At 49.6% G+C, this 20,844-nt stretch overlaps 2 protein-coding genes and 1 long non-coding RNA gene across 3 annotated transcripts; 1 reads left to right on the top strand and 2 right to left on the bottom strand.

Annotated features, from left to right (window-relative positions):
- Positions 1-316: 316 nt before the first annotated feature.
- Positions 317-2,481, bottom strand: LOC143831861 (uncharacterized). Its single transcript, XR_013228998.1, has 2 exons — positions 2,083-2,481; positions 317-1,626 (listed from the first exon to the last, which is right to left on the bottom strand). It is a non-coding gene; the product is annotated as an uncharacterized LOC143831861 (long non-coding RNA).
- Positions 2,462-10,665, top strand: NAXE (NAD(P)HX epimerase). Its single transcript, XM_077325349.1, has 6 exons — positions 2,462-2,708; positions 3,958-4,066; positions 5,234-5,344; positions 5,597-5,710; positions 8,560-8,707; positions 9,924-10,665. The coding sequence occupies exons 1-6, from the start codon at positions 2,509-2,511 to the stop codon at positions 10,124-10,126; spliced, it is 885 nt and encodes a 294-aa protein (XP_077181464.1). The 5' UTR covers positions 2,462-2,508; the 3' UTR covers positions 10,127-10,665.
- A 917-nt stretch (positions 10,666-11,582) lies between these two features.
- On the bottom strand, positions 11,583-18,361 carry GPATCH4 (G-patch domain containing 4). The gene is made up of 8 exons (XM_077325360.1): positions 18,165-18,361; positions 17,562-17,651; positions 16,652-16,725; positions 14,979-15,071; positions 14,636-14,743; positions 13,436-13,542; positions 13,202-13,252; positions 11,583-12,437 (listed from the first exon to the last, which is right to left on the bottom strand). The coding sequence occupies exons 2-8, from the start codon at positions 17,641-17,643 to the stop codon at positions 12,098-12,100; spliced, it is 855 nt and encodes a 284-aa protein (XP_077181475.1). The 5' UTR covers positions 17,644-17,651; positions 18,165-18,361; the 3' UTR covers positions 11,583-12,097.
- Positions 18,362-20,844: the final 2,483 nt, after the last annotated feature.

Here is a 20,844-nt window from a genome sequence, read left to right as displayed (position 1 = left end):
AGAGATATTAATGCTCAGCATAATCAGCGGCAAAAGGAAACATGGTCGCCAAAGGATCCACGGGCTCGATACGATCAAAATCGATACAGGGATGACTGTGAACCAACTGAAAGAAGCGGTCATTGCCAGAGACGAATGGAGAAAACTTTCCTATAGAATCGCTGAGGGTCGGACACGACTGAACAGATAACATCATCATCATCATCAACAGACTGGATGTTTTCCTTGAAGCAAACTTGCCTGGTCCCAAATATTCATTGTGATGCAGTTTTTAAAACTGACTAGTTTAGGGAAATGAAGCAATAACACAGTTGGGTGGATCAAATCTATGTTTTTTAATGAAATGTTTTTTAAAAGTACAACATTGGATTGGATTGTTTCATAGTCTTTAAAGTCACCCAATTTAAAACTATACCCGAGTGTAGCAGAAGCAGGCTGAGCCACGATCTTCTGTCAAACTCACAGGTTTCCTTTTTAGTGTGTAGTGTGTGATTTTTCAGGTTAAGAATTATAAATATGATTATGTAGGACATCATATAGTGCATTTATTATTGTGTGCACTCTGTCAAACAAACACCACGGACAATTACATCTCATATCCCAAAAACTGGCTGCTGTGGTTGTTTCTGGAAAATTCCTCACGTGTCTCAAAAGCAAGACAAAGAAACCCTCAGTTTTACAAGCAATTCCCTAAATTTTGTGACGTGGGGCACAATATACTTTCCAAACCCATTTCTTCCTAACTGCATTCCCTCTCAAGTATATTCTAGGAGGACCATTATCCCTCTGCCTCAAATCTCTAACCTTCAAACTAGCTCTGTGAATTTCAGGAGATTTCCTTTAAGAATCAGCTTATAAGTCTATATACTGTAGATTCGGCTTTTCTAGCCAGCAACTGCAGTCACCTCTCAGGTCCTTCTGCGTTATGTGTGGAGAATAAACCACAAATCTGACCGGGCCTTCAAGGTCACTTTCGTCCTCCGAGGACACCTGGCTGGGGTTTCCTGAGGGGCCGTCTCCCTGAGGCAGCCCTGATGGCCCAGAGACCAGAGAGCTTGCAGGGCTGGCCACGATGGGGCTGCGGCCACTTGGGGGGCTCGCAGCTCCAGAAGAAGAAGGACCAGTGGGCCACACAGCAGCGGGGTCTCCGTCTGAAATAAGATTCTGCGAGTCAGAATCGACAACCCGTTCTTCGAAGCCTGAGGTGTGCCCAAAGGGAGAGGCATCTCCAGAAGCTGCCCGGTGGGCCTGTTCAAGAGTAGGCCCGCTTTCAGCACTTGACGGACATTCAGAGTGGGAGCTGCTACCCTCAGAAGGCTTGGTCTGTGCCAATGAACTGACTGGCGCTGAGGAAACAGATGACCTGGTGGGTTTAGAGAGGGCTGAGGTGGCATCTTCTGAAGAACTGCTGGATTCAGGACTACTGTATTCAAAATCTGGGTCGGTGGCAGATCCTGCGAGAGACAGGAGGCTGCTGAGGTCGTAGAACGAGGCACTGCTGTAGCCGGAGGGCTGCCTGGCTGCAGGCAGCAGAGGCAGAACCGGTCTGGACCCCCGGTTCATTTTCTTCCCTTTGAGCTGACCTTTCATTTTTGTGGTCCACGGTGCCGATGAACTGATAGCAATCTGGAAAATATCAAGGAAAGGAAAAGAAGGGGCAGGAAGGAAGAAAGGCCAGTAAATACAGCTGGTAAGAAAAACCCTTCAGGACCAGACCATGAAGGTACTTCTAGTCCAGTCTCCAGTTTCCAAAAGGGGCTGTCGGTCAGCCAAATGCTTAGGGTTGCCAATCTCCAGGTGGTGAGTGGAGATCTCCAGGTTACAGAAATGCTCTCCTGAAGAAAAAGACGGCTTGTAATGTGGACGCTATGGGACTGCACCCTGCTGAGGTCCCTCCCCCAAAGCCTCCAAAAATTTCCCAACCCAGAGCTGGCAACCCTGTTGTGAAGTTCCACAAGCAGGGCCTGAAGGCTGCAGCTCCCCGTAACACACCCCGCACCTGCCATTCAGAGGCCCACTGCCCTTAAATACGGGGCATCCATTTAGCTATCGCCATTCATAAGAATGTAAGAAAAGCCTTACCTCAGGCCCAACCTTCAGTCAGCTGGGAAATCTCCAAGAAGTCGTGCGGTTTCCAGACGGTTTCCACTGCTTCTGGACATGGAAGTTCCACTCCATCCTTCAGGCTGGCGGACCTATTTCCTTCCAAGGAATTTCTCCCTTTTAAAAGCTATCATTACAATTCCGAAGAGTTTCCAAGACGGAGTTGAACGGAACGAGAATAGGTGCTGGGGCTTAAGCTCCGAAGGACAGGTTAGGGCAGGCCAGGGAGCACCTGGGGAGGTAACGCCCCTGCAAACAGAGAGGTTGATCACGCAGCGCAATCCTAACCCGAATTGCGCCCTTGCAAGCGCGCTTCAGGCAAGTGACGCCCCTCCTCCCGGGGCTCGGGCCCGCCCCACGCCCGGCGAGCCCCGCCTGCTCCGCGGCGCCCTGTCGGCCGCGCGAATGTCCGGGCTGCGGCGCGCGCTGCTGGGACTCGGCCTGCTGGTGTCGTCGCCCGTGGGCTGGAGGCTTGCAAGGGCGGCTCAGGCGGGTTCCTGCCCGGCCGGGCGCTGGCCGCCTCTTCTTTCGGGCGCAGGCCATCGGCAACCGGGCGCCCCCGCCATGCAGACGGCGGCGGCCGCGCAGGGGCTCAAGTATCTGGGGTAGGGCAGCGGGGCCTGGCGGGCGGCGGGAGAAGAGGCTCGGCTCTTGGGGGGTGGAGAGGTGCCGGGGCTCACGCCTCGGTCAGGTCTCCGGCGTCCAGACCAGGGGAAGTCAAACCGCGGCCCTCCAGATGTCCATGGACTACAATTCCCATGAGCCCCTGCTGGCAGGGGCTCATGGGAATTGTAGTCCATGGACATCTGGAGGGCCGCGGTTTGACTAGCCCTGCTATAAATCATGCAAATAGATGGTTTTTTAAAAGGGCTGCCCCAGAGATTGGCATAATGGGTGTGCAGCGAACTATCTGAGGTCGCAGTCTGTTTCTTTTCACTCTCTGGCAAAAGGAGGGCGACGCGATGGTTGGGAAGAGGGCGCGGGGCCGGGGCACAGAAGTCGGGAAGCGGCATTTTTGGACGATTGCAAAGAGGGAACAAACTTCAGGATCTCCCCCGGGTGAGAAAGGCGTGCCTGAGCCCCCCCCCTAAATGTCTCTGGTGACATCTCGTGGAGCATGAGAAAACGGGGAAATGCACTGTTGTACCACTCAGTACTAGATCCCGCACCTACCTGTGTGTAAGTCCTGCCAGACCCCACTGTGGGGTATTAGCCCAGGGTGGAAAGCTTTTTGCACATGCTCAGAAGCACTCATTTTCGCGGTGCACATTGCAGGACTGAGAGGGGTTCTTAATCACCTGGTACTTAATCACCATCACTAAATGGTGATTTAATTAGTGTGATTAATTGTACTCGAATTGGAAGGATACTTGTAGTAGCAGGAATACCTTAGTTTATTGGATTCGGTTAATTAAGTGAGAAAAATATTAATTTGGGCAGTCGCCTGATTAAATTGATTCATTATATGAATTCTCATTGAATAACCCATTAAATGAGCAAAAGCAGGGGTAGTCAAACTGCGGCCCTCCAGAGGTCCGTGGACTACAATTCCCAGGAGCCCCTGCCAGCATTCGCTGGCAGAGGCTCCTGGGAATTGTAGTCCACGGACATCTGGAGGGCCGCAGTTTGACTACCCCTGAGCAAAAGCTTGCTTATGAATAAAAATGGCTGCTTTGAAGCAAAAGCCACTTTGTTTTTAGAAGAAGAGAAGGCTTTTCTGCCCCTGTCCTGCTGTATAACAAGGCTTGGGGTTTATTAGCTGGCAGGGGCTCATGGGAATTGTAGTCCATGGACATCCGGAAAGCCAAGGTTAGGCTGCCCCTGGCTTAAGAGATCGTTTCTTCTCCCCTGCAGCCAAAAGGAAGCCCAAGACATTGATCAGGAACTATTTGAGCAGTATAAGTTCAGCGTCGACCAGCTGATGGAACTCGCTGGGTTGAGTTGTGCCACGGCCATTGCCAAGGTAAGAGGGGCAGCATCTGCCACCAAAAGGAGGTCGCAGCCTTTAAGGTTGCAGCCATGCCTGAGACTGAACCGGGGAACTCCCTGTTCTTTGAAGCTGCCAAGGCCCTGCCTCCCACAAAGCAATTGTAGCATAATTTATTTTATTGTATTTATTTTATCTTATTTCTATACCGCCTGCTTATAAGGCTTAGGGCAGTTTACATAAAACATCACTGGTATACATCAGGATCCCAGTGGTTCCAAAATTAAACAGAATATTATAACAGCTTCACATTGTAACAACTTTTCACATGAACTCCTAGGGAGGTCAAGTTTGGTTCAGGTCATGGAGGGGGGATGTCTCCGGGGACCAGCAGATATTGTTCGGTCGGTCAGCCTCAACCAAATGCCTGGTGGAGGAGCTCCCTTTTACAGGCCCTTTGGAATTGTGGATGTTCAGGATGGGCCCTGATCTCTTCAGGGAGCTTGTTCCACCAGGTGGGGTCCAGGACCAAGAAGGCTCTGGCCCTGGTTGAGGTCCAGCGTGCTTCCTTGGGGCCAGAGATCACCAGTCACTTGGTGGTGGTGGAGCGTAGAGCTCTTTGGGGGGTATAGGCAGAGAGGCGGTCTCTTGGGTACACTGGACGCAGACCTCATATGGCCTTAAAGGTGATTACCAAAACCTTAAGCCTGGAATTCGACTGGGAGCCAGTGGAGTTGTTTAAAGGCTGGCCGAATGTGGGACCTCCATGGTTAACAGTTAAGAAATGTTTTGAGTCCTCTAGTGCCTGTAAGACCAGTGAAGTTTAATTCTGGGTATACTCAGAATTAAGCTTTTCTAGTCTTAAAGGTATCAGTGGACTCAAAACTTTGTTCTGTTGCTTCTACCTACCCACCTGAAGTTAAGAAACTGGAAGATCAAATCCCAGCCCCCCCCTGCACACACACATACCAGCGCATAGCACATTTAGCCACCTGTGCCTTTTGCAGTTTCACTGGGACTTCCCCAGAGACTAAAACTTTTTAAAAAGTTATAAGAGATAGAAAGTGCTGTGTGTGTCATTTTTTGTTTTGGTTTGGTTTTGTATTTTATTTGCAGTGGTGGGTTACCCGTGCCATTTCATCAGCTATGGTAGTTCTGCCTTTTCACCCAACGCAGTGTGTCTCTGCTCTTTCCCAACCCCAGGCCTACCCAGCCAGCTCCTTTACGGTCAGCCAGCCGGCTGTGTTGATTGTGTGCGGCCCTGGAAATAACGGCGGAGATGGGCTGGTTTGTGCCCGGCACCTAAAAATGTTTGTGAGTGTTCTCATCCATTTGTTCCTTTTGATGCATGTTCAGGGCACGGTTGTTGTCGGTGTGCATTTTTTTATATTGTCATGTAGGGTTCCCCCACATACACACACACACACACACACTGGTGCCAATTGCTGATGTGATGTGCAGACAGGGTTGCCAGCTCCAGATTGGAAAAAACCTGGTGATTTGGGGGTGGAGCCTGAGGGGGGGGGGAGGAGGGTTAAATATTCCTGACCTGTTCTCTTTCTATAGGGCTATGAACCAACGGTGCATTATCCCAAACGCCCCAACAAAGCGATCTTTGACAACTTAACCACCCAGTGCAAGAAGATGGACATCCCTTTTCTCTCAGAGTTCCCATCTGAAGTGAGTAAGAACTTCCCTAAAACTAGAAAATCTGTATCAGTCTCTCCCCGCCCCGCCCCCTGCCCCCAGTCATGGCTAAGGGTTGAGCCACAAAGCCAGAATTGCCAATCTAAATCTCACCTCTGCACTGCGCTCACCTAGTTGGAAGCCTTTCTGCCTCTTAGTAAGGTGGTGGTGATATTCACCCAGCCTGACAGGGTTGTTGTGAAGATCACTGCAATGGAACTCTTTGCCTGCTGGAAAGTGATAGGTTATCATTGTTATTTCACACGGAGCACCAAGGCCACATCTACGGCAAGAGCCGAACATGTGCTTTTTGCACAGAAGGCTCCAAGTTCCATCTTCGGCTAAGAGGGCAGCAGTACCAAACAGGAGTGAACACATCAGTGGTCCATCCAACATAAGCAAACCTGGGGTGGGTGGGGGTTGTGAGTTGTGGACCACTTGCAGTGATTGCAGATCAATCTCTAGTGTCTCTAGTTTAAAGGCCCTCGGGCCTTTCTGTTGTGACCCTGAAGAATCAGAATAAATACTATTATTATGAAATTCAGTTCCAGCTCACAACTCTTTGGGTCTCATTCAACAAGTGAAAATATTTTCTGCTTGCATGTTACATTGCCCTGACTGGGAATATTTTCTGCTTGCATGTTACGTTGCCCTGACTGGGAATATTTTCTGCTTGCATGTTACGTTGCCCTGACTGGGAATATTTTCTGCTTGCATGTTACGTTGCCCTGACTGGGAATATTTTCTGCTTGCATGTTACGTTGCCCTGACTGGGAATATTTTCTGCTTGCATGTTACGTTGCCCTGACTGGGAATATTTTCTGCTTGCATGTTATGTTGCCCAGGCTAGCCCTATCTCGTCAGATCTCAGAAGCTAAGCAGGGTTGACCCTGGCTGGTATTTGGATGGGAGACCTCCAAGGAATACCAAGGTTGAGACATGGAGACAGGCACTGGCAAACCATCTCTGAGCTGTCTTGCCTTGAAAACCCCACGGAGTTGCTCTTACGTCAGCTATGACTTGGCAGCAGTTTCCACCATTTTAGGCTGGCTCTGGCGTCGTGGTTAAAAGCAGCAGCCTCTAATCTGGAGAACTAAGTTTGAGTCCCCACTCCTCCTCCACACTCAGCCAGCCGGGTGACCTTGGGCTAATTGTAGTCCTGTTAAGAGTTGTTCTCACAGAGCAGGTCTCAGAGCTCTCTCAGCCCCTCCTACCTCACAGGGTGCCTGTTGTGGGAAGAGGAAGAGAAGGCAATTGGAAGCTGCTTTGAGATTCCTTCAGGTGGTGAAAAGCAGAGTATAAAAAACACTTCTTCACAAACGTTATTCCTGTAGCCAGAACTTGGCAAGTCAAGCACAGAACAGGAATGAGGAATTGTAGTGAACTGCATATTGTAGTGAGAGCCAGTTTGGTGTAGTAGTTAGGAGTGCGGACTTCTAATCTGGCATGCCAGGTTCGATTCTGCGCTCCCCCACATGCAGCCAGCTGGGTGACCTTCGGCTTGCCACAGCACTGATAAAGCTGTTCTGACCGAGAAGTGATATCAGGGCTCTCTCAGCCTCACCTCCCTCACAGGGTGTCTGTTGTGGGGAGGGGAATGGGAAGGCGACTGTAAGCCGCTTTGAGCCTCCTTCGGATAGGGAAAAGCGGCATATAAGAACCAATTCTTCTTCTTCTTCTTCTTCTTCTACTTACCCCACCTTTCCCCCCAGTGGTGACCCAGGGTGGCTTACATAATTCCCTTCTCCTTTTTATCCTTACAACAACCCTGTGAGGCAGATTAAGCTGAGAGTGTGTGGCCTGCCCGGTGTCACCCAGTGAGCTTCCATGGCAGAAATGGGGATTCGAACCTGGTTCTCCCAGATCCTCATCCAACACTCTAACCACCACACCACACCAGCTGTTGCTAAGGGTCCACTTCCATTATAAATGGGAATAATTATTCTCAGAGCACACCTTGGAGGGACTGTTGCTCTCAAACTGGCAATGTACGACTGCAGTTAGAAAAAATGATTTCCTGCCTTTTTCATTTGGTGGTTCTTTCACTCAGGGTTTCTGTGTGTTATCTTTGGGCATGCTCGTTTTGTGCCACATTTGCTGTCTAATCAGCTAACTAGCCTGCCTAAGGCAGGAGTGGCCAAACTGTGGCTCTCTAGATCAGGAGTAGTCAACCTGTGGTCCTCCAGATGTCCGTGGACTACAATTCTCATGAGCCCTGCCAGCAAATGCTGGCAGGGGCTCATGGGAATTGTAGTCCACGGACATCTGGAGGACCACAGGTTGACTACCCTTGCTCAATTTTCATGAGGCCCGGGTGGGGGGGGGGTAGTCTTTTGCCAAGGGACGTTGCTGCCGCCTGAGCCCCTGCTCCGCTTGCTTTCCCGCCAGCGCCCCAAATTTCCTGCTGCCCGCTGGGGGGCGCTGCCAGCAGCAGCTGCACAGTGCCACACCAAGGGGGAGCCCCAGCCACGGCAGCTCCTGGAGAGCACCAAAGGTGATCCGGCAGCAGAGTGGCAGGGCAGCCCCCAAGGCAGCAGCTGAGGAGGAGGACAAGGAGGAGCTGCGGCCTGGTACTGACTGCTCCACAGACTGGGACCGGTCCCCCGTCCAGGGGTTGGGGACCACTGCTCTAGATGTCTATGGACTACAATTCCCATGAACCCCTGCAAGTGCTGGCAGTGGCCCATGGGAATTGTAGTCCATAGACATCTGGAAAGCCAAGGTTTAGTTGCCCCTGGCTTAAATTATCGTTCTTCTCCCCTGCAGCCAAAAGGAAGCAATACCTGGCTTAAAGCAACCCTACTCCCCCCCCCCCCGCACTGACCTGTGGCTTTCAATTTCAGGCCGCACTGATTGATGAGGTGTACGGCCTGGTGGTGGATGCCATTTTTGGGTTCAGCTTCCAAGGGAATGTGCGGGAGCCCTTCGCTACCATCTTGGGTACTTTGGAGACGGTCACTGTGCCCATTGTGAGCATCGATATCCCTTCTGGTAAGTGGTGAGTGTGTGTGGGGTGTGTGGTGTAAGTGGTGGCTGACTTCCCATGGTGGTCAGAGTGGTTTTACAGTATCTTTCACACTTATTTAGATTCAACTGGGTAGCCGTGTTGGTCTGAGGGAACACAATGACATTTGAAGCCAGTAGCACCTTTAAGACCAACAAAGATTTATTCAATAAACAAGCAAACTTTGTTGGTCTTAAAGATACCCTTGGCCTCAAATTTTGTTTCACACTTACTGAAACTTTGATTTAACAACTGTATGTGAGGAATACATCAGGTTGTGTTGATGAGGCTTTCCACTCCCAAAAGGAGCTGCTTCTGCTGGGGAAAGCTGTGGAAAAGTCATTAGATTTTTTGAAAAGATTATATTGTGAAAAATTGAAAATGTTTCTGTCTTGGATCCTGAGCGTTCCTCGTGTGCCAGATATCCTCGGCCTAGGCACCTGGGTCCTCTTCCAGGATTCAGCGCCCAAAAGTTATTCTGGGATGAAGAAGAGTCAGCTTTTATACCCCACTTTTCATTACCAGGAGTCTCAAAATGGCTTACGATCACCGTCCCTTCCTCTCCCCATAACAGAAAGCTCTGAGAGGTAGGTGAGGCCGAGAGAGCCCTTACAGGAGTGCTCTGTGAGAACAGCACTGTCAGGACTGTGATAGCCCACATACTACTTTACACGGATAGTGATTAAAATGTGGAACTGGTTGCTAAAGGATGTAGTGATGGCCACAGGAATAAAAAACTTTAAAGGGGGATTTGATAGATCCATGGAGGATAAGTCTATCAGTGGCTTCTAGCCATCCTAACAGCAGGGAACCCCCATGTTCAGAGGCACTGAATCCCAGAATCAGGAGGGAACATTGGGGAAGGCCTCAGCCTGGATGTCCTGTTATTGGCCCTCCAGAGGGACTGGTCAGCTACCGTGAGACAGGATGAGTTAGAACAGGGGTAGTCAAACTGCGGCCCTCCAGATGTCCATGGACTACAATTCCCACGAGTCCCTGCCAGCGAATGCTGGCAGGGGCTTGTGGGAATTGTAGTCCATGGACATCTGGAGGGCCGCAGTTTGACTACCCCTGAGTTAGAAGGCCTATTGGAGGACCCTTCCATTCTAAAACACGAGCTTAAAATGCCTGTGCAGCGTTTTCAAACAGCGACGGGTCATTTGCCAGCTTCTTTGTTCCAATCATGTGCCTCTTTATTTTCAGGGTGGGATGTGGAGAAAGGCAAGCCTGACGGGATCCAGCCCGACATGCTGATCTCTCTCACCGCGCCAAAGGTGGCAGCAAAGCACTTCACCGGCCGCTACCATTTTCTTGGCGGCAGGTTTGTGCCCCCCGCCCTGCAGAAGAAGCATTCTCTGAACCTCCCTCCCTACCCGGAGGCCGATTGTGTGCTGCAGCTGCCTTAGTGGACCCAGAGGTGGCTGTTGGGATTAGAGTTCCCGGTGGGAAGAAGTCTTGGTGCGGAGGAATGAAGCTACCTTGGGGTGTTGGGCTTGGGAAACAGAAGCCGAGGGAAGGGCACTTGGCTTGTTAGATGGAAGGATCGAGCAGGGTTCAAGGGCCCTTGAATACTAGGTGGGGACACAGCTGTTGCAAGAATACAAGAATGTTCACCATTGACAAGAATTCGCCGTAGACCAGGAGTGGCCAAGTTGTGGCTCTCCAGGTGTTCGTGGACCACAATTACCATGAGCACCTGCTAGCACCATGCTGGCAGGGTTCATGGTTATTGTAGTCCATGGACATCCAGAGAGCCACAGTTTGGCCACCGCTGCTGTAGAGGCAAAAAGTTCCTTGAAGACAATCGGCATCACTCGCCTTCCTTTACTTTGGGGTCAGGATCCCAGGCTGAAACGAGGCCTTGCTCTTGGGTTTTGAAACATCCTTGATTCAGGGCCTGTTTTTGTTCCCCCATTCAATAAAAACTGTACTGGTAATTATTTAAGGGATTGTTTTTGTCTTGTTACTCAAAAACCAGCATGGGCTACTGGCAGCAATGTGCTTTGTTACAAAGACTACAGGATACAGCCCTATATACATATAAGGTTATGAGCTGGGGGTGGGGGGGGAGCAGCCTGATAGCCCAGCCTCATCAGAACTTGCTAAGTTGGGTCATCCCTAGTGACTATGGGAGCCCAAAGCTTAAGACTGTGGCTTCAGACCAGCACAGCTACCCACCCAAATCTATCTTCAGCAGTGGTTCAGCAGTGGAATAGGCTGCCTAAGGAGGTGGTGAGCTCCCCCTCACTGGCAGTCTTCAAACAAAGGTTGGATACACACTTTTCTTGGGTGCTTTGGGCTGATCTTGCGTTGAGCACGGGGTTGGACTAGATAGCCCCTTCCAACGATTCTATGATCTTAATGCCACAAAGTTATGATTAGGGCCCCGTGGCACCATCTCCCAGCATAAAATGGCCAAGGGTGCTCTGGATTCAATCCAGCCCCTGTATGAAAAGCTCTGTGGCAAATAACTGAAGCCTTGGGCCTGGATCTGCCCTGGATGGGGGCAGATTTTCAGCAATTCCACCCATTATGCTATTTGAGGCAAGGGGAGGTGATTTTTCTGTCCCCTTTCAGGAAGTTTTTTGGGCTGCAGCAAAAAGGAGGGAAAGAAGTCGTAATGCTTGGCTGGTGGGAATCCTCTAGTGAGCCTTTCTCAACTTTTCTACTGTTGAGAAACCCCTGGAACATTCTTCAGGCTTCGAGAAACCCCAGAAGTGGCAAAAATCACGCAGAATACGGTTGGGAAATAGAGCTGTGGACATGCCCACCTGGTGCCCCTCCCATTCTCATTCCCTCGATGGGCCATCTTTGGCCATCTTGGAGAGGCGGGTTTACATGTCTATATATGGTCACATCTGATAAATGTTTAACCAGTTGAAAATATATATCTATTTCAATATTAATTAACAACCCATTCAGAAAACCTTTCCAGGGCTGTCAAGAGCCTCCGGGGCTTTACAAAACCCTGCTCTAGCAAGTTGAAGCCATGGATCTCTGGACAGGAGTGGGGGTGGGGGTTCTATCAGACAGCCTTCAAGCAAACAATGAGATCTCGCAGCTCATCCCCTCTCGCATCCATTTATTTCGCTGTCAATTACCCAGCTTAAGTTTTCCTGTGCTTACAGAAACTTCCTGATATTCTTCCTCCCACCTTCCAAATTTAAAAGTAAATTGGTGTGTGTGTGTGTGGAAGGGGTCTTCTTGTGATGGAGTGAGTGAGGCACCAGCTACACACAGGATGTGGTGGTGTTTTTGTGCACAAATTGTGTTCCTCGAACAGACATAGGACATGAGATCCACCACTCCTGCTTCCGTGTCCCTGGCAGCAATTTCCGTCCTGTCTTTTGGGCCTGGGGGTTTCTGAAGTCGGCGTCTCATTCTCCATCCCCGTCTCCCTTCTGCCTCCGCCTCCTCCTTCTTTCCTCTTTCTTCTTCTTCCTCTTGGCTTTCTTCCTCGCCTCTTGGCCTTCCAAAGGCTCCTCTTCTCCCACCGGCTCCCCATCCTCACCAGCTGCCTCCTCCATGTCTCTCTCTTTGGCTTTCTTCCGCTTCTTCCTCTTGGTCGGATTCTGTGACTCGGCCAGGCTGTTGCTGCCATTGCTCAGGGCGGCCCTGGCTGCTCCATCCTGCCTGCTGTAGCTGGCCAAGAAAGCCTTCTCTTGCTCCTCCAGGCGAGCTAGCTTCGCGCTCATGGTCACACCATGACGAGCCCCTCTGGGAAAAGAACGGGGGAAACATGGGCAAGTTTATGCCTGCTGAAGCTGGGGCTCCCATCGAGCAGGGCCTGTGAGGTTCAAGTCTGGACCAAACTAAGGAACGCCCTTCTAAAGGTCAGACTTTTCATCTGCAATCAGAGAATGACATTTGGGCTATCTAATAGGGCAGTTGTATAAGGATAACTGAATATGGAACTTACTGATAATAGTGCTGAGATGGGTATTTCAAGGAATTCTCAACGACTGCAAACATCTGTCTCCCCGCCATCGGTCAAACTTAGCAGCCAGACCCCGCCTGCTGACCAGCACTGGTTCGCTCGCAGGTGTGCTTCTGCTCCCCAACCCCACCAGAGGTGGGAAACAGCAGCAGACAGGGATTCTAAACTAGCAGATGGGGAGAGAGCTTGGCTGCTCCCTGCTAACCAAGAGCCAGGTTGGAGTAGTGGTTTGGTGCATCAACTTCTAGTCTGACGAGCCGGGTTTGATTCTGAGCTCCTCCCCCACATGCAGCCAGCTGGATGACCTTGGGCTCAACACAGCACTGTTCTGACCGAGCAGTAATATCAGGGCTCTCTCAGCCTCACCTCCCTCACAGGGTGTCTGTTGTGGGGAGAGGAAGCTGCTTTGAGTCTACTTCAAGTCGAGAAAAGCGGCATATAACTCTTCTTCTTGAATCCAGCTGTGACTGCCAATGCTGGACCAGTAAGTGGAGGAAATCCCTAATTTGGGGATGCACCAGCTTACCCTGAACTCCACACTCACTTGTGTGCTGTGCGTCCCCCGCAGGCTTCAACCAGTTCTTCATCCGTGAGCCTGTGAAAAAGGGTAGAGATGGGCTCAGGGAGGAACCCATGCCCAGGTCAGCGGCCACACCCACAATAACGCTACACTCTAAGGACAACGTGTATGTTTCTATCCCAGTTGGGCCCAACTGAACCCTCACCCTAGCCAAGCAAACGGCTGCTTGAGTGACTCTTCCCTGGCCTTGGGCTTTACCTCCTAGCTGTGGACAAGTCCAGCTTCTCCTCCTGGTCTTCTTCACTGCTATCGGAAGAGGAAGGCAGCTGCAGGGGCTCCTCTCCTCCAGAGGTCAACGTGGCTGCCTGGAAGAAAGCGCAAAGGAACCCCAAATCAGATCTAGCTGCCGGTGCCTTTTGCCCAGCAGAACCGAGGAGCGGCCTGCAAGCTAAGATTCCTGGATGGTTTTCCTGTGACTTCACTTTTGGAACACACAGAGACAGACAGGAAGGAGGAGGGAAAGGAAAAGGGGGGGTGTGGTCAAGAAAGAAGCCGGCTGGAGAGAGAAAGGAAGAGCAGAAAAGAGCTGGGTTTTTGCACCCAGTTTTTCACTACTCAAAGGATTCCCAAAGCGGCCTTTCCCTTCTTCTCCCCACAACAGACTCCCTGTGACATAGGTGGGGCTGAGAGAGCTCAATGAGAACTGCTCTGTGAGAACAGTGACTGTCCGAAGGTCACCCAGCTGGCTGCAGGTGGAGGAGCAGGGAATCAAACCCAGCTCGCCAGATGAGAAGCTGCTGTTCTTAACCACTACATCACGCTGGCGCTCAAGGAAGGAAAGGTGCAGCCAAGAGAAAAATGTATTTTTAATTTTATATTCCACTTTTGTCCCTCCTAGGGACGCAAAACTTCACCTGAAGCACAGGAGAGCTTGTGCCTGGTTAGCCAATAGAGATAAGTACAGGCTGAGAGAGGTAGAAGGGACCAGAATTCCCTCCAACAGATGTAAAACCATAAAATCTAAGACAGAACAGGACCCAACCTTCACATCCTCTCAACCAAAGACGGGCATGGCTCAGGGGCAGAGCATCGGCTTTGCCTGCAGAAGGTCCAGAGTTCAATGCCCGGCAGTTTAAATTAATTAATTTAATTTTAAATTAATTTTATCTCTCAGTTAAAATCCCCCAAATTCCCTACACATTTTGGTAACAGGCTTAGTCGGGGGGAATGTGTTAAGTCTTGCAGTAATTCTTCAAAAACAGATTGCTTATATATTTTTGACCTTGTTTCCTACCATTGGCCCTGGTGGCCTTCTTTTTGCTCTCCTAGTGCCCGGTGCGGCCCTTCCACTGTCTCCATCCTGTTGACTCACATGGTGTGATCCGCCTTAAGTCTCCTGGAGAAAGGTGGACTTTAACCAGTGCACATAAGACAGAAATATCCTCCTGTCCCCGTTACCTTCACAAAGCGGCCATACAGCATGTCCTTGGCCCCGGTCGCCAGGCGAGGCTTTTTGTTTGTGACCAATCCAGCCTGCTCGGAAACCCGTTTCACGTGGACGCCATCCTAAGATGGGGGAAGGAAGAGAAAATGGGAATGTAGATGGGGACTTCCAAGTCCATGTAACTGATAACAACACTTCGGATTTCCAGTCAAATGTCTATGGAAGGTGTTAGCCAGGGGAGATGTCCCTCTATGTCATCTTTCCCCCCAGCAGTTTCTTTTGACTCTGGCCTAGCCGTCCCATTGGACCCTTGTGCGTCAGGGGGAGGGGGGCTGGGACCAATCAGAGGCCTCCTACCTGTCCAGCTTCGACAGCGATGTTAGCAGCAGACGAATTGAAGAGGTGATCCCACCAATGGAAGGTGAACTGCTCAGCTGAATTGTGACCCACCTGTGAGGGGGAAGAAGCATCTGTCACAAGTCTTCAAGCCTCCCAGTTTCCCTCTCTAGCCCCCTTTTGCTCTGCCATTCCTCCAGGGTGGCCTATTCAAGCCTCCCTACAGTTAAGCCTCTGGACTACTCTGCACAATAAGTCCGCCCAAAGGACTAGAACTTGAAGCTGACGGGCAGTAGGTTCAGGATGGACAAAAGGAAACACAACTTTACACAGAGTGATCAACATGTGGAATTTGGTGCCACAGAATGTAGTGACAGCCACAGGAATAAAAAAGGGATTTAATAGATTCATAGGGGATAAGTCTGCATGGCTACTAGCCAGAGTGACTGAGGGGAGCTAAACCTCTGAGCCAGGAGGCAACATCAGGGGAAAACCTTGGCCTCTCTGCCCTGTTGTGGTTTTCTGGAGGAACTGGCTGGCCACTGTGTGAGACAGGAGGCTGGACTAGATGGATCACTGGTCTGATCAAGCAGGGCTCTCCTGATATTAAATTAAATCCGAAGAGTGGCTGATCCTGATTCATCCAGTAAACTCCATGGCAGGTGTGTGTGTGTGTGTGTGTGTGTGTGCCTATTCTAGCAGACATACTGGTTACGGCGGCAGAGCAGAGACCTGAACTCAGGTCTCCACAGTCTATCTACTCTATCACACGGGATCAGCAGCTGTCAAGAAGTCATCAATAACCCTCACTACTAAAACAAACCCCCCAACATCAAAATGATGAGGAGCTTCCTGCCCCCCCCCCGCACCTCCTTCAGTTTCAAATTCTGCAGTAATCCGTATTTTTGTTCAGCCAGGAATCCCACACCAGCGTTCGAAATTCCTCTGCAGATGCTGGGGAGACTGAAATCTTTGCCATGATTGCACCAGACTCCAAAAAATCATCTTGCTTCATTAAGGTTATTTACAAAAGAAAAGTTTAAAAGCCCTGCATTTTTAAAAGTATATTCCTATCCCACCCTTCCTTCAAGGAGCTCAGGGCAGCACACACCATGGTCCTCTTCCATGTTCTTCTCACAACACTCCTGCGAGGTAGGTTAAGTTTCTGGATGGTGACTGGCCCAGCATCGCTTAGAGACATCATGGCACAGAGGAATTCAAAGTGCATTATCCAATGCGGAATAGTTCCCAAATTGTTATGCATAATCTCTTTTTAAAAATCTGTATCCTTGTTATAAATAAATATTTATAATATTTATAATAAATATATATTTTTTACATTTGTGTAACCTTTATTGGGTGAAATGATCATAAATGGTCATGTTGACCCACCCCTCTTTTCCAAAATGGCCAATTATGGCCCTGGAGGGGGTGGGAATATCCACAGCTCTGCTTCTCAACCATATTCTGCACGATCGCACTACTTTCGGGGTTTCTTGAAGCCCGAAGAATGTTTCAGAGGTTTCTCAATGAGAAAATGGTAAGAAAAGCTCCCCTAATCTCTATACCACACTGAATTTCACAAGCCCTTATTCTATGCTGGTAAAGAGAATTTTTACTTCTCAAACACATCTCAATCCATCCCTATATCAACGACATCCTATTCCCCCTCCCAAGTCTGTCCCTTGACTCACCCCAGCAGTGTCACACTTTACTTTGACTTTGATAGCCTCGGAGATCCCATTCTCTTGTTTGCCCAGTCCTTGACCTGAAAAACATTTTTTTTTCAAAAGGGAAAGAGGGGGAAGCAGAGAAACTAACAGGACACAGATGGTCACTTAAACTTGCTCTGGCCTCCAGAAAGCCAACTGATTTGTGGAAATAGGATTGGTACACATTAGTGGAAGAGTAAGACATCAGCTACCATGGAGATATTTCACAAGATCCCACAAGATCCCGTAGAACTAAATGTTCATGCATTTGCCTTATGCCAATTTATACAGCTGTGTATAACGCATGGGGAGAAGGGGTTTTGCAAGTGGGATCCATTCTGCTTCAAATATGGTTCCATATTAGACTAAAAGGCATGACCAAAAAGTCTGCTAGAGATCTACTCAGAACCAGGGCAAGGCATAAGATATAATACCACAAAGTTAGAGGGGTGGTGGTGGATGCCCCTAGAAACACAGCATTCAGGATGTGATCCAGATAACATAACACTTCATTCCAAAACAATCAAACTCTTCAAGGTTCTAGTCCTTCTGGAGCCAGGTTGGTGTAGTGGTTAAGAGCAGCCTCTAATCTGGAGAGCTGGGTGATTTTGGACTAGTCACAGTTCTCCTGTTCTCACAGAGCAATTCTATCAGGGATCTTTCAGCCCCACCTACCTCACAGGGTATCTGTTGTGGGGAGAGGAAGGCAAGGCAATTATAATTCACTTTCTCCTTCAGGTAATCAAAAGCAGGGTATAAAAAATAACTCTTTTTCAAAGTTGTGTTTAAATGATGTCGCCAGAGAAAAAACAGGAGCAGGGATTGACCAGGTCCAGAGATCAGAAAGTACAAGAAATACAGACTAGCCAAGAATAGGCAATGGCTCCCCAACCTTTTTTCCAGCCGTGCCTCTTCAGCTGCTTCTCTGCAAATGTTAAGCCTTTGCTCTTCTGTTGCGGAGGAAAGCTGCTCATGATGGAAGCTATATAATACGAGAAAGTGGAAAACATTAATTTTAGGATTTCACTTCCCAGGATCACCTGCCCAGCAGAAGTGAAAAGGTGCATTAGTTCAATTGTGGTTTTAACATACACACCGTTAATACATTCAAACATGAGTGATTTCATATTAAAGCAGATGGCAACCTTTGCCCTCCCAAACTATCTGCAGGACTTTTCCATTGTCTTTCTAAACACGGTAACCGATCCAGAAGGGTTTATATTCGGCAGCTCACCCAGAATCAAGGCAGAGTTGCCCTGTAGAAATCGCATATAGAGAGAGGAAATAGAGTGCGGCCATTGCAAAGTACAGCCTCCCAAGAATCTCCACTCTCATTTTTAAGGGATTCTTTATTCCTGCTCTCTGCTGCTTTTAGTGGAACGGCCAGAAGGAAGCCGGCAAGTATGCTAATGCTACAATAAATAGTTGCAGGGGGGGTAGCCGTGCTCGTTTGCAGGGATCACCCTTCCTGAGCCCAGCAAAGCATTTCACTCACCAGTCCTTTCAAAGGCACCCCCGTCTGCACCCTAGAGAAGCTCGGCCGCCTCATAAGCGCATGAAGACGACGGGCGCCGCCATCTTGGCAGGAAGGACAACTTTCCACCTTTCGCCGGGCTGCAGCATTGCCGGAAGGAGGCGGAGGGGAGTGGCCCGGAGCCTTCCCTGCAAAGGAGCGACGGTGTCGGGCTGCATTGGCTTGCGTGCTCAGTCGGGAGTAAATCCTGCAGGGGTAGTCAAACTGAGGCCCTCCAGATGTCCATGGACTACAATTCCCAGGAGCCCCCTGCCAGCGAACGCTGGCAGGGGGCTCCTGGGAATTGTAGTCCATGGACATCTGGAGGGCCGCAGTTTGACTACCGCTGTCTATGGACTCTTGTAGGACTTGCCTCCAAATATGATCCAGCCTGGACTGTATCTGAGCTGAACAGAACGCCCCGTCCCCGTTTTTGTTGTTAAAAATTATTTTAGATCAAAGTTCAAAGCTGCCTTCCGCAACTTTAGGACTTCAGGAGGCGCAAAGTTCATTGGGTTTTTTTGCTCTGTTTCTGTTTCAGGGACAAAAGCGCATTTCCAGGGGAAAGTGGCGTTTCCTCCCGATCTTTAGCAGAGGGCAACGTGTGGAGGGGCGAGGCACATGCTGGGTGGGTGGGTGTTTTTTTAATGTAAATTACAAGCCAGATGAGGAAACTTTGTTTTGATGACCCCCAAGAGAGAAAACACCACTAGCCTCAGGGGTAGTCCAAAGTGCTCAACTGCCTCCATCATAAGCAGAATAAAGGAATTATAAATTCAAGTGGACAGCCATGTTGGTCTGAAGCAGCACAACAAAACAAAATCGGAGTCTGAGGAAGAGTGCTTGCACTCAAAAGCTCATGCCTTGAATAAATCTTCGTTGTTCATAAAGGTGCCACTGGACTTGAAATGTGTTCTGGATCCCAGACAAACGGCATTTGACATGCTACCTTTGTTCATGCCTCTTGCACTTCCCACCAGGTTCGATTTAAACAGGTGCCCATTGAAAGCTATCCCTGCTCCCCAACTCTCTTCTCCAAAAAATTTTTCCCCCTCCAGAGGCCCAAAGTCTGCCTTTCTGCTTATCAGAAATGCTTTTTCCTCCCCCCGCTCCAAGAAAATAAGAGGCAGTTTTCAGCCCAAGGGCTTGCGTGGAATCTGGCTTCTACTCCTCTGTTTCTATACTTTGCTGCTTTGCCTTGATTTGTTCATATAGTTATTCCCAGCCTAGACTATCTGGCTACCAAATTATACTTGTTGGGGCATCTTATATAACCCCAGACCTGGGTTCAAACTATGGGCATCACCAGTTAGAGAGCCACCTTGGCATAGCGATTGGAGTGCTGACTTCTAAATCGGGCAAGCCAGGCTTGATTCCCAGCTCCTGCATGCAGCCAGCTGGCTGGGTGACTTGGGCTGTTCTCACAGGGTGTCTGTTGTGGGGAGAGGAAAGGGAAGGCGACTGTAAGCTGCTTTGAGACTGCTGGTAGAGAAAAGCTGCATATAAGAATCAACTCTTCTTCTTAGCTGCAGAAGGAGCACATTCTGGGGCTGTTTTCCTTGCTCCTGACACCCAGTCTTCTAGGCTCTGGGCTTACCCAACTGGCAGACCATTACAACACAACAATCCATCCAAGGAGCTACATATTTGTTTTGTTACAGCAGAGGATTTTACATACAAAACCATAATCGAGAGCCAGCTTGCTGTAGTATTTAAGTGTGGCAGCCTCTAATCTGGCGAGCCCCGCTCCTCCACATGCAGCCGGCAGACTAGCCCAACCCTGGGCTAGTCAACAGTCATGTTAGCTGTTATTTTAGAGCTCTCTCAGCCCCACCTACCTCCCAGGGAGTCTGTTGTGGGGAGAGGAAGGGAAGGCGATTGTAAGCTGGTTTGCACCTGCTTTGGGTAGTGAAAAGTGGGATAGAAACCCCTTCTTTCTTTGCATCCCCCCCCCCCAAATAACTAAGTCGTTAAGCCAAACATAATCAAAATCAAAAAGAAACATACTGCTGTTAATTTGCAGACCAGTTACTATGAACTGACCTACCATTTGGTGGTCGAACGTGCTCTCAAATCACAGCTGACTGATGGAGCCCCCACAGTGGCTTGCCATTGCCTGGCCCTGTGAACCAACCCTGGACTTCTTCAGGGGTCTCCCACCCAAATACCAACCAAGGCCGACCATCCGGGTCACGGCACCTGTCCTTTAGGCTTGGTTAAAGGTAAGCCTAAAGGGAGACAGAACCTCTGACAAAATGCAAACACTTCTTAAAATCTCCCCCCTCCCCACAAGGCTCCGGGCTTGGAAGTAGATCCCCTGCTCTCCTACTTATAGGGGGTAGATTTCTCTTAGAGTCTAAGTGTATTCTGGAGACCAAGCAACCATGAAATAGCTGAAGCATTTTTGGAGTAAAGTTCCTCATGAGTGCCCCTATGATCCCACTTGCAAAGAAAATTTTACAGCCTCTAAATTTTATTATTTTTAGCCACTATGGCATCTTGAGATGGTGAAGGTTTCTGGGCGCTCTGGGGTAAAGAAAAATGCCAAGTCTAGCTACGCCGTTCATGGTGAAGGGCCTTCCTGCCCTTTGTCAGACAGGCTACTGATTCCACCAGGCAGGGCCTGCACAAAGGAGGCTTTGGTGTGGGCAGCCACTGACCT

Source organism: Paroedura picta, chromosome 1, assembly GCF_049243985.1.
Source record: "Paroedura picta isolate Pp20150507F chromosome 1, Ppicta_v3.0, whole genome shotgun sequence".
NCBI lineage: Eukaryota > Metazoa > Chordata > Lepidosauria > Squamata > Gekkonidae > Paroedura > Paroedura picta.
This window is presented reverse-complemented; position numbering and strand designations above follow the sequence as displayed.

Coding starts and splice junctions, on each gene's coding strand:
- NAXE (XM_077325349.1), top strand. CDS start 2,509: ATGTCCGGGCTGCGGCGCGCGCTGCTGGGACTCGGCCTGCTGGTGTCG. Junction 4,067..5,233: donor GTGCCACGGCCATTGCCAAG/GTAAGAGGGGCA, acceptor TCCCAACCCCAG/GCCTACCCAGCCAGCTCCTT. Junction 5,345..5,596: donor CCCGGCACCTAAAAATGTTT/GTGAGTGTTCTC, acceptor CTCTTTCTATAG/GGCTATGAACCAACGGTGCA.
- GPATCH4 (XM_077325360.1), bottom strand. CDS start 17,643: ATGAGCAGCTTTCCTCCGCAACAGAAGAGCAAAGGCTTAACATTTGCA. Junction 16,726..17,561: donor GAGGCACGGCTGGAAAAAAG/GTTGGGGAGCCA, acceptor AATGTTTTTCAG/GTCAAGGACTGGGCAAACAA. Junction 12,438..13,201: donor GGGGGACGCACAGCACACAA/GTGAGTGTGGAG, acceptor TTCTTTTCCCAG/AGGGGCTCGTCATGGTGTGA.